At 43.8% G+C, this 12,770-nt stretch overlaps 1 protein-coding gene across 2 annotated transcripts; it reads left to right on the top strand.

Moving 5' to 3' along the window:
- The first annotated feature begins 1,881 nt into the window (after positions 1-1,881).
- On the top strand, positions 1,882-10,944 carry LOC102699327 (cysteine-rich receptor-like protein kinase 6). 2 transcript variants are annotated; one of them, XM_040526206.1, is made up of 7 exons: positions 1,882-2,798; positions 8,826-8,945; positions 9,058-9,233; positions 9,439-9,649; positions 9,736-9,973; positions 10,130-10,280; positions 10,394-10,944. In XM_040526206.1, the coding sequence occupies exons 1-7, from the start codon at positions 1,928-1,930 to the stop codon at positions 10,700-10,702; spliced, it is 2,076 nt and encodes a 691-aa protein (XP_040382140.1). In that variant the 5' UTR covers positions 1,882-1,927; the 3' UTR covers positions 10,703-10,944. The 2 variants fall into 2 exon arrangements, with proteins under 2 accessions (XP_040382140.1, XP_040382139.1); XM_040526205.1 differs by having other exon boundaries at positions 9,043-9,233; positions 10,394-10,943.
- The last annotated feature ends 1,826 nt before the right edge of the window (positions 10,945-12,770 follow it).

Here is a 12,770-nt window from a genome sequence, read left to right on the forward strand (position 1 = left end):
AAGTTGCAGTATAAAAAAAAGAGCAATTGCAAATTTAACCCTACTTTGAATCCTACTTTGAATGGGAACTATGGATTTGACCAGACTTTTTCATCTTTATAGATTTGGTCCTCTTTTTCAAAAACGAAGTAGTTGAGTGACCCTACTCCATGAAGGCTATTTAACACCATTAAATGAAGGGCGACTTGACCAATTTGTCTTGTTCTTTTGACCCTATTGTATATTAACTTATAGGAAATAAATGTAAATATTTATTCAGAAAGATTGAAATAAAGTTTGAATTAAATTTGATAGATTTGACATTAGTTTGATATATATAATTTCAAATTTAATAAATTTGAATTTAAATTAATTTAATTAGAAATTTGATATTTATTTGATACAATTGAGGTTAGTTTGATATATATAATTCTAAATTCAATAAATTTGACATGTAACTTAATATACTTCAGAATTTGAATTTTCTTTGATAGATTTGAGGTTAATTTGATATATATAATTTCAAATTTGATAATTTCAACTTGAATTAATAAAACTCGAAATTATTGATTTGAAATAGTTGAACGTAATTGAGAGTAAATCAGGTCTTCACCGCCTCCTCCCCCACAGCCGGCCACCATTGGCGCCGCCTCCTTCCTCACTGCCTGATGTGGCCGGCATTGCCTCCCCCATTGCCAACGGCTGCCGGCGCCGCCTCCTCCCTCACTGGGCGAGGCCGGCCATTGCTAGTGCCGCCTCCTCCCTGCCCGCTGTGGCCAGCGTCGTCTCCCCCACTACCAACGGCCGCCGGTGTCGCCTTCCCCCACACCGCCGCCTCCCCCCATGCGCCGGCTCCCCTACACTGTGCCCGCCGGCGCCCAGCCACCCATTGCCCGATGACGCCGCCGGGCTGGCTCAGGGTCGCTCCTCCCTCGGCCTCGCTCGGCGCCGCTCCTCCCTCAGGCCTGCTCGGCGCCACCTCCTCTGTCCTCCCCCGGGCTCTCCTCTCAGATCTAAGAGGCAGTGAGTTGAGAGAGAGAAAATATGACTTGAGGGGCAGAATAGTCCATTCATATTTTAAATTTAATTTTTCAATTTATTTAGCCTAAACCCTAACGGCATGCATCAACCAGGGTTAGACGGTTGGTTCGCTTTTGAAAAAGAGGGCTAAATTTGCAAAGTTAAAAAAGAAGGGTCAGATTCATAATTAGTCTTCAAAGTATGGTTAGATATGTGATTGCACATAAAAAAAACTACAAGATGGACATACGGTAAAAGCACTATCCAATTGGAATTCGACGGTTGACAGTTTAAACACCTCAAAACAAGTGCCTATCCAGAATACAAGAATTCTGGAGGAAATCTAGAAACAGCTATAGGAATTAGGAAATTAACTTGTGTCACAAACATTGCCCTGATGGCCTGATATACTCAACTATATCCACACAGATTGAACTTAGATCTCAAATGCTGTAGACAGTAGACACACCTACTACTTAAAAAAAAAACCGACACGTCCCTCCGATCCATGCTCATCCCATCAGGCATCCATTATTGTAAACAACTCTGAAAAACCACGAGCAGCTAATAAGCCAGCTACAAGCAACCTAAAGAGTAAAAGAGTACAGACACAAGTACAGCCAAAATTCTCAGATTCATTTCATCCTCCAATCCTCATCAATTCTCCATCAGTTGCTTGCAGCCTTGCAGCTAGCAGCACAAGGTCAACCATCTCAAGCTCTAACCAGCGTACTGTCACTGTCATCGTAGCTGAAGCAACCATGCTAACTGCACTAATTAATCAACCTGGCCCTAATCCCTTTTATAATCTTAGTTAAGCCCTGATTAAGTTAACCCTGATGCCTATGATAATATATATTAACCCACTGGAGCAATGAGCTGCATAGCTTTTGTGTCACTCTTTTGGGCTTTTTGGCCATTCCATTCCATGTACAGCAGCAACGCCATTAGCCCCGCCCGGCCCCCAAAGTGTACTCTTCGGTTAGCACCTACCATGCTTGTCTTCTTCTCGCTGCTCCTCGCCGTCGCCTCGCCGGCGCCGGCGGCCGGCGACGACGGGGGAGCCGTGCCGGTGCTCAACCCCATCTCGTCGTTCTGTAACTCGACGGCCGTCAAGCGGACCTACCTGCCCAACAGCACGTTCGAGGCCAACCTGAACGGCCTCTTCGCGGTGCTGTCCAAGAACGCCTCGGTGTCCGGCTACGCGGCGGGGGCGTTCGGCGCCGCGCCGGACACGGCGTACGGGCTCGTGCTCTGCCGCGGCGACTTCACCGGCACCGACTGCTCCGCCGCGGTGCTGGCGTCGTCGTTCCAGGACGCGGCGGGCAGCTGCATGTACAGCAAGGACGTGACGGTCTACCACGACCAGTACCAGCTCCGGTACTCGGACCAGGACGTCCTCACCGGCGCCGTCAACTCGCCGGAGACGGCCGCGTGGAACATGAACAACGTCTCCGACCCCAGCAACGTGGCCGCCTTCGACGCCCTGGTGGCGCAGCTGGTGAACGCGGTGGCCGACAAGGCGAGCAACGCCAGCAGGAGGTACGCCGGGGGGCAGGCCGGGTTCGAGCCAGAGATGATGAACATCTACGCCATCGCGCAGTGCACGCCGGACCTCTCGCCGGCGCAGTGCCGGAGCTGCCTCGCCGGCATCATCGGCCAGATGCCCAAGTGGTTCAGCGGCCGCGTGGGCGGGAGGATCCTCGGCGTGCGGTGCGACTTCAGGTACGAGAAGGATCTCTTCTTCAAGACCACCAACGACATGGTGCTGCTCACCCCTCTCCCGGCTCCGCCACAAGGTTAGTCCTAATTAAATCCAAGCTCTCAAATTTTAAGGTTTGATGCATTCAATCTAGAGATGAATTCCATTGATGTTAATTCCATTGAGTGGATTTAATTCACTTGATGTTAACTCGATTAATTGCTTGCCCTATTAATTCGCAAAGGGAAATATACATTTTTCGAAAATGAGATGAACTTAATTTGATTTGAATTCATAAACTACATAGTTTTCTCCCCTGTAAATTGATGATTCAGTCGTGTTGAGTTCTAGCGAGCCAGCTGGTGAGCTGGAGAGTATTGGGTTTTTTTTTTTAGTTTTTGGGTTTTTTTGCTAAAATGAGGTGAGTAGTATTTAGTGTTGATTTCATATGTTTGTTTAGTTTCTGTAGAATGGCAACATTGTTGAAATTTTTGGAAGCTAAACTATATCAACATGACTTTAAGGCAGATTAATCAAGTAAGGGATCTATACTACTTTCCTTGTTAGGGGGGAACATTTGGTAGTTTGACATTGCATATACATACTCGTGTTAAACGAGAAGATGTCGTGATGATTAACATGAGTGCGTTTTCTCTACGATGCACAACGGCTCGGTTTAACAATAAAATTCTTGATAATGATTAAGGGAATTAGGCCCAACCTAATTAAATAATTTAGTACGATAATGTTGTTCATCTATCTATACCACAATAGCCGATCGATCAACAACTTGTGTGCCAAATAAGATTTGGTCAAATTTGTAATGATAAAAAAATGCTACGAACTTCGCCAAAATTTCAAATTGAAGATCCAATAGGGTTATTATTATACACACAATACTACTACTTACTATCTTCTACCGACAATTCTCACTCTTGGAAAAATATAATTTGTGTCATGCACAATGCTTGCATCATTGCTATGCGTGCTTATCTTAAAGTAGGACCCTCTTGACTTTTCCATCCATAAATGAATTCCCCAGTCCACATCAGCCTACAGGAATTGCTTTCTCGCCACGAGTGTAGTTCCGGTTGCAAGCTAGTCTTGTCTTCCAAGATCTGAAAAAATATATATATGGTTCTAAAATGATGTCAAATCTACGATCCAATCGATCTGCAAAATTTCCTCAATCCAAATACTTTTGTGCTTGTTAATTAATTTTACTCTTCGAGAACACAGCCAATCCAAGCACTTGGGTAGGGCCGTTTCTGAAAACTTTAATATTTCCGTCATGCTCATTGTTTTTAGCCTCTCGGTGTGCTCCTGTCCCCTTCTCTCCACAAGAGAGAAAAAAATTAATGATAATAATAATTCCATGTTGCAAAGCTTTACCATGTGAAGGAATCAAGCGTACGGGGTGCAGCAAATGCAGGAAAAATTGGATTTTGTTTTTATGGAACAGGAGTGGTACAGTGACTTTAGCTTGGAAACTCTGACCATGGCGCGTCTCGATCACATGATCGCGTTTTTGTTTTTGACTCGATGGGACGCCGTGAGCAGTGTCCATTTCTATTCCAACCGAACATGCATGCATTCTCTGTTCCATCTTAAGAACAGCAACGTGCATGAATTTTGCCTAAATCCGTGACTGCTCGTGGCTGCTCTGTCCGTCCTAAAATATAAAAGTTTTATATATATGTAATATAAATATTTACGTACTCACCGATTTTGATCATTCTAATAATTTCACAACCAACCAAAAACTTAAAAATAATCTAATCAATTTAAAATTTAAAATTAATCACTAAAATAACTAAAAAGATCAATTAACATCTACTACCTCCGTTTCATAATGCAAGATATTTGACTTTCTTGGTTGGTTGCAATATTTGATCATTCAAAAATTTAGTATAAATATAAAAAATCACGAGTGATGTTTAAAGTTCTTTTAATAATAAAATAAGTTACAGGCAAAATAAATGATTCTTACATATTTTTTGAATAAGACAAATGGTCAAACATTACAAGAAAAAAGTCAACCATCTAAATGGAGAAGTACTTAATATATACTAAATAAATTAAAAATATTTATATTTTAAAACTGAGATAGTTTTACCTCTGTCCTATGGTAAGTGTATCTTTGCAGTGGTATACTAATTACCAAGGAGATTTGTATATTCCGTTGGCGCAGCTGGCCACACTGAAGACGGTCACACACTGGGAGAGTTCCGCTCATTTCTCCTCCGTGTCCATCTCCATGTTGCTATCATTCCTGTGACCTATGGCCGACACGACTATGGGCGTCCGTGTCGGATGATTCGGTGCCCCCCTGTAGTAGCCATGATCCAGAGACACAAGAAAGCGAAATCCACGTGCGTCACGAGACGCTTTGCCGCTCTGCGAACGAACGAGCTGGTCTTGTGATCTTTTCTCCGTCTCATAGTTTATGTTTAGGTTTATAAGCAAAATTTTTAATTTTTAATTTTAAATTTAATTAGAATAAATTTTAAGATTTTTTACCATAGTTTATTTTTTGGTCTTGACTTCTAGATAAATAAGAATGCATATATAAGATTATTATTCACAAATTATTTTTTATTTATAAATATATCTCTAGTTTTTTTTAAAAAAATCCCAAATAATAACACGTCTTTTATTCAGTAGTAATAGAATAGTTCCGCACTATTTTCTGATTTGTGCGATCTTTTTATCTTCCTCTTTTTCTTTTTCTTTTTCTTTTTTCCTTTCTCCCTCCCCTGCACTTTCCGCGGTCGTCATCGCCACCAGCCGGCCACCCTGACGACCACGTTCCAGCGTGCACGGCCACGTCCTCACACATGCCGGCTGGCTCCTCCATGATACCAGATGCGTTTTGGCTATGTGCATCCGCAGCCAGCTGAGCTGTGCACGCACGTACGTATGCGACAAGAGTCAACAGAGAGCGAGGATCCTTCTGCCTCTGGCCCTCTTATTTGTTGGTAGATGCATATGTGGTTTATTAATTTGGTTTCACGTAAGATCAATTTTACTCCGTCTTTTTAGCGTAAGACTAGAAAGCTCGCGCGCCCTGTTGGTGCGCCATTCGCATAGTCTATCTATATAATATATTGTTGTTTATATCATTAACCTTTTATCCAAATTTTATTATGATTTATTGTGTCATGAAAGGGTTTTAGTTATGATTTGTGTTTTTATGTTCAATCGTATGTCTAGAAACTAACGATATAAGCATAAAAAACCATAGGGAGTATATATAATTTATAGTCTTTTGTTTTCTTAAAATTATTATATTTAGAAGAGAACTTCTAGTGGTTTTTAAGTTTTGTGCTTGTAAGATGGACGGGGTATATATAAAAAAAGCTATTAATAAGATGAAGGTAAATTGGAGGTTTAGGTATTTTGTTCTTAATAGTCACAAATTAGAGAAATGGTTCTTTCTTATTTTATACATTTAATAATTTAATTACTTTCGTCCTTCCTCTATCGTACTGTCTCTTATCCTAAATGTGGCCTTTTTTATTTTAAAATATGTCTTCTTTCTGTATCCAAATATTTAGGAGACTAAAGATAGTAAATGCAAAGAAGTTGGAAGTTTTATCGTAACCCAAAAGAATTTAGCATATTGTAAGTGTTATTTAGAAATTAAAAATTCATGAATTTTCATATAATTAGTTCAATTTATTTAACTTTCTAAAATCATTGTTTTTTCTCTCCTTTTTATTTTGGTCCTTCCTTTGTTATGTAAAATCATAATTGAATTATTAAATAGGTGATGGTTTTTTCAAAGGTGTTCTAGTTATTATTTGCAGATTTATATAATTTAGGGTATGCTTGGTTCCAAGCTGTTCGTAGTGTTCTTTTTTTTTTTTTTTGGCAATGTTGCCAAATTCTTTTAGCAAGATTGGCCAAACATAAATTTGTATCGATATAAAGGGGTTGCCAGCAGTGATATGATTTTTTTGCTCCAATTCAAATGGATGCTAAATTATTTTGGCATTATCAATTCTTTAGCATGTTTTAGCTCACTTCCTCTGCCAAAAAAATCATATATGACTAAAATGACCCTTATTTATAGATTAATCATTTATTTTACTCCTCCACTGTCCCTCTCTCTATCTCTCCCATCTTCCGGTCTTACCTCTCTCTATCTCCCGGCTGTCCCGGCGGCTGCATGTCCGAGACGACGCTTCCCCGCGGCGGAGCTGGTGGCAGCCACGTCCTAGTGATGGAGCTCGGTAGCGGCGATGCGTGGGGGACGACGGAGCTTGGCCACGGCAAATCTCGTGGGGGTGTCGGGTGACCCTGGCGAGCATGTCAGGGACAACAAAGCTTGACGGTGGCCACGTCCCCACGGTAGATCTAGGTGGCTGGCCTCGGCGGGCGACGGCTAGAGTTGGCAATGGAGAACCATAACCCGATACCCGATGGGTTTTACTATATTAGAAGGTATTAATAGTCTAAATATTGTACCCACAGTGCACGAATGAGTAAAATATGTACCCATCGGGTGAGCTGGTAATGAGTATGTTCCCTCACCACCCGAACCCATTAACCTGTGGGTAAAAATTACCTGAACGGTAGAAAGGCCTGCCCCAAAAAATATTATTGGCAGGCCCAAAGCCCATAAACAAATTCCTAAACCCTACTTATAAAAGCAATTTTACTGCCTGGAGCCGACTTGCTGCCTGGTGGGCTGCCTTGCCGAGCTTGCCGCCGCCGCCTCCTATCGTCCAACGCTTGTCGAGCTTGCAGCTTGCTGGCTCCACTGCTCCAGTGCTCCACACCTTGCTGGCTACTGCCGACTGCAGTCAACAGCAGCCCCCGCCGCCTGCAGCTTTCGGCTGCAGCTGCCACCGGCCACCGCCGACTCCTAGACTGCACGGACCACCGCCACCGCCTCCTACAGAAGCACAGAAAGGGGCTTCGTCTCTTCGGGCCTTTGGCTACAACGGGATTGATGGCGGTGGCCGCGAGAGGGTCGCCTGCTACCGGGAGGGCGAGATCGACGCTGGGACAGCGGGATCGACGCCGGGTGCCGCGTATAGACCCATTGCCATCTCTAGCGACGGGGGGCCTCGGCGGGCGACCTCGGCGTGGGCAAGGCGATGCTTCCTCGCGGCGGGTTGCGTCCCGGCGGCAGAGCTTGGCGAGCGCGTCCCCATGGTAGATCTGGGGGGCGGCGGCGGGTGACCTCGGCAGCGGCGACGGTGCGTCTCGGCGAGCGACCTCGGCGTGGGCGGTGGCCAGCGCAAAGCTCGATTTATGTTGTGCCACGTGGCATTCTTCTCCGGCCGAGAAATTGCACGAAATTCGTATATAGAGATTTGGTGGTTCTTATAAATTTTGGAATCTATAAATACTTTCTTAATAAGATGGTAAAATAATACTTTGGGACTTTTTTTTATAAAAGTACCTTAAGGTAGTTAAAAGTTTTAATATAAAATTCTGGTATATTGTATTTAAGATATTAATTTTTTATACTAAAAATTATGGTACACATCCAGATATTTTTATATTTTGCCTGTCAAGTTGCAATGGATGCTTCGTCCTTGTCGTCGTCGTGGTGGTGCCGGGGACGGCGACCTTTGGGTATTAGCCGGCGGAAAGACCCACTGTGTTGGACTAGCTATCTATCCCCTTCTCTCTCGCCGTCGACCGTCGACTCGGCGTCGTCGTCCACCGCCTGGGCGGTGACCACTCAGAAGCCAACCACGGTTTCGCCATTGGCCGCTTGGCGTTTGGGACTTGGCGAGCAGTCGCTGCCGGTGGCCCTACCACCGATACCGACTGCTTCATCATCATCTGTCTGGTTGCATGCGTCGCCACCATGTAGGACTTGTCGAACTCGAGCATAATGCATGTCACGTTCTTTTGAGGATTGGAACATGAATCTGGGACACCAAAAAACACCTCTCTTTTTGTCGAAAACTAGTCTCTCTAATTTTTATTATAAGATGTTTAGGTGATTCATCTATGGATCAATGCATGTGTTTTAAATATTTGCCCAGATTCATTAACCTCTATATAAATCTATAAAACTAGAAAATCTTATAATATAAAAAGGGGCTTAAAGTTTTTGCATGTTCATGTAAATTGAAACTTGTAACATGAATCTGACACGCAGGGAGCAGCGGCGGCAGCAGCAGCACTGGGATTTGGATCGTGGCAATAGTTGTCCCCGTCGCCGTGCTCCTCTTGGGGTTCTTGGGATGCTTCCTGTGGATCAGGAGGCGAAGAAGGAGAGGTGCGTACAGCTCTGCTGCCACCCCGTTCGCATTCATGGATGCGTGACTTCTTTCAGCTCATTTAGGTTTCGATCACTAACGGCCGGGCTTAATCAGTGATCAACATGTCAGGGGCGGTGAGCATGCCGACCATGTCCATGGAGATGGAGCAGGTGCTCAAGCTGTGGAGGATCGAGGAGAGCGGCTCCGAGTTCTCGCTCTTCGACTTCGACCAGATCGCCGACGCCACCGACAACTTCTCTGACGCCAACAAGCTCGGCCAGGGCGGCTTCGGCCCTGTCTACAAGGTTAGTATTGCATTCTGATGCAGAGTTGCAGACACACACTGTGGTTTTGCACTTTTCAGTGTGTATCTGCAAAATGCTGCACTGACTGATGTGTTTATTCAGTGTTACTGACATGGATTTTTTTTCAGTGAATAATATGTTCCTCAGCGCTGTCAAACGTACTAAATGATGTGTTTCTGTTTCTCCCTTACCTTTGTGTTTTCAGGGCGAACTGCCTGATGGGCTTGAGATAGCCATCAAGAGGCTCTCGTCTTGCTCAGTGCAGGGGCTGATGGAATTCAAGACAGAGATCCAGCTGATAGCCAAGCTGCAGCACACCAACCTGGTCAGGCTGCTGGGCTGCTGCGTCCAGGCTGAGGAGAAGATGCTCATCTACGAGTACATGCACAACAAGAGCCTGGATTGCTTCATCTTTGGTTCACCTCTGTCCATCTCCAAATCTTTGTGCAATCTGCCCGAAATGTTGCTGATGCTTGGCCCTGCCTGACAATTTGATATGCAGACACTGAAAAGGGGGCGACGCTGAACTGGGACAAACGCTTCCGTATAATCGATGGCATTGCGCAGGGGCTTCTTTACCTGCACAAGCACTCTCGGTTGCGAGTTATACACAGGGATCTGAAGGCAAGCAACATACTGCTGGACCGGGAGATGAACCCCAAAATCTCAGATTTTGGGATGGCAAGGATATTCTGCTCGAATGTGACAGAAGCCAACACAACCCGGGTTGTAGGCACACAGTAAGTAACTAAGCACTAGATAATGATTTGGTAAATTAAGCAGATCATGTTTTTGTTTTGTTGTGCAAACAAAAGAAAAAGATTCAGGAGGAGCATCATACTCTGATGCACTGGAAGTGTCGTGACTGAATTTTTTTTCTCGGCGCTTCTTTTCAGTGGTTACATCGCTCCGGAGTACGCTTCCGAGGGTCTCTTCTCGATCAAATCCGACGTGTTCAGCTTCGGCGTCCTGCTTCTCGAGATCATAAGCGGGAAGAGGACTGCCGGATTCTACCAGTACGGCAAATTCTTCAACCTTACAGGATATGTAAGAGCAATCTCTGACATCAAAAATTCACATAATTTCAGTTACCCTGAAACCTGAAACACACGGGTGCTGATCAGTGATCACTGAACACTTCTGGGCTCTTAAATTTTCAGGCGTACCAGCTCTGGCAAGACGGGCAATGGCACGAGCTGGTGGACCCGGCCCTGGGGGAGGACTTCCCGGCGGCGGAGGTGATGAAGTGCGTGCAGGTGGCGCTGCTATGCGTCCAGGACAGCGCCGACGACCGGCCCAACATGTCCGACGTGATCGCCATGCTCGGCAGCGAGGGGGTGACGATGCCGGAGCCGAGGCAGCCGGCCTACTTCAACGTCAGGATCTCCAGCTTGGCCGTGTCGTCGAGCTCCTTCGGCGAGTCGTACTGCATGAGCAACGTGACGCTGATGGACGAGGAAGGAAGATAGCGTTCGCAGGGGCACATTAATCATGTAGTAGGTTGTAGGAGTGATTAATCACGATTGGTAAACCCCTAGCTTGACAATTGTATATGATTTGTTTTGATCAGACACATACAAATGGAATTCTACAGAACAGGATGACAGTGAATGCAAGAAACGGACATGCCCCAACATCAAAGTAGAGTAATTTAACGATCTTTGTAATGAGATATCACGAGATACCAAAATTTTAGTGTAAAATTTGAAATCCGCTAGTACCACTCTAAAATATTGGTACTTATTTAAAGACAGTAAAAATTGCTCATTAAAGTATTAATTTTTTTTGACCTACTTAGTTTCGAAGTTATTTGTTGCAAGTAGGGAATTGTCCCAAGCAAAAATGAGCGCAGACAGATAATTCACGTAAAGTTAGATCTAATATATAATTTTGAATTTTATTTCTATAGATAACACTATATGTAGAAGTATATTTGAATTTCATATATAATTCTTAGCTTCTATTTCTATAAGTTTTGGATTTCATATACAACTATTAGCTTCTATTCTACTTCATATATTTATATTTCATACCAGCATTTACCTTCTATTTCTATATAGATGTAATTTTATTTTGTATACAACTATGGCCGTGTTCGGCTGAGGGGGAAAGAGGGTAAGTTATCTGGCGCGGAAAATATAGTAATAGATTAGTACATGATTAATTAATTATTAATTATTAAAAAATATAAAATAGATTAATATGATTTTTAAAATAACATTTCTATAGAAAATTTTCGTAAAAAATACACCATTTAGCCGTTTGGGAAGCGTGCGCGCGGAAAACGAATGCTCTTAGATATCTAAGCTGGCTGCCGAATAGAGCCTATATCAAACAATTTATAATATACTAGTTAAACTTTGTTCCTTTTTGACTAATATATGGTAATTTCAAGCATTCATAGTAAATGTGGTGTTTTCTTTCAGAACTATCAAAAGAATATGTAAGAGTGGAGGGGATTGCACGCACGCAGTGGTAAGGGATTTACCGCTAAGCGTAAATATGTAATTAGTATTTAATGATAATTAAGTTGAAAGTTTAAACTAGTTGAGGTGAAAGCTTCAAACCTTGAGTTGAAAATTTCGAATTTTAGGGTTGAAATTTTAAATTTTTTAGTATAAATTTCAAAAGGTTCGGGCCCATATTTGATAATCCTATGTGCACGTGCACACGCACAGACGCATAGGCTCGTAGCCGACTCCGGATCAGTGTTCGACACCTCTTCGCGCGCACGAATTAGCACTGTCCATACAAGAGACAGATATACGTTTTCTTTGGAAATTTTAATTTTATTTATTAAATATTTTATAATTTAACTTTGTATTTAAAAAATTCCTATAACTAATCACCTGCTACCCGAAGGAGCGCGGAATGCTGACGTGGCAAACATCCACCTGGCCGGGAGAGACGACCGGCAACGGCACGTCGGGTCATTTTGCATTTAGCCCCTTTCCGGGGCAGAAGGTTAGTTATGTGAATTTTTAAAATAAAAATTAAATTCAAAAAATTCGTTTTCTTTGTGTGTGTGGCTTGAGAGCAGTTTAATCTGGAAACCGGTCCCATTGAAGAAGCATTTTGGAGCCCACCATGAACAAGTTGTCAAGCCGATCATTTCCACCTGGGACATTGGGCCTAAACCCGGGCCTTCCAAGCCCAAGCACGACCGGAGCAGTATGCACGCAACGACACGATTTCTCTTGGTCGCCCTCGCGGCTTTACCGGCAACGGCGAGCGGGTGGCCGCAGTGCCTCCGTTGTCCGTTCCTCCCAGTGAGCTGCATTGGTGACTTGATGAAACCCATTGCGTTGATCCGTTGTCAGATTCGTTAGTTTCTTAACCATTTTGATGTTTGTGTTTCGGTTATATCCCCATCTGCTGACGACCTCTCCCTCCGCAGCTGCTTCACCCGATGGAGAATGGATCTCCCCAGGGGAAGGAAACGGTGGCCAGCCTCACGGACGACATCTTTGAGATCCTCTGCCACCTCCCCGTCCGCCCCGTGTGCCGCTTCAAGGATGTGTGATGTTGCTGGATACC

Source organism: Oryza brachyantha, chromosome 7 (genome assembly GCF_000231095.2).
Source record: "Oryza brachyantha chromosome 7, ObraRS2, whole genome shotgun sequence".
Lineage (NCBI taxonomy): Eukaryota > Viridiplantae > Streptophyta > Magnoliopsida > Poales > Poaceae > Oryza > Oryza brachyantha.

What these genes read in the sequence shown, in the direction of transcription:
- LOC102699327 (XM_040526205.1), top strand. Translation starts at nt 1,928, where the DNA reads ATGTACAGCAGCAACGCCATTAGCCCCGCCCGGCCCCCAAAGTGTACT. An exon ending in CAGGAGGCGAAGAAGGAGAG is followed by an intron (nt 8,946 to 9,042) that starts GTGCGTACAGCT and finishes GGGCTTAATCAG; the next exon opens with TGATCAACATGTCAGGGGCG. An exon ending in GCTTCGGCCCTGTCTACAAG is followed by an intron (nt 9,234 to 9,438) that starts GTTAGTATTGCA and finishes TTGTGTTTTCAG; the next exon opens with GGCGAACTGCCTGATGGGCT.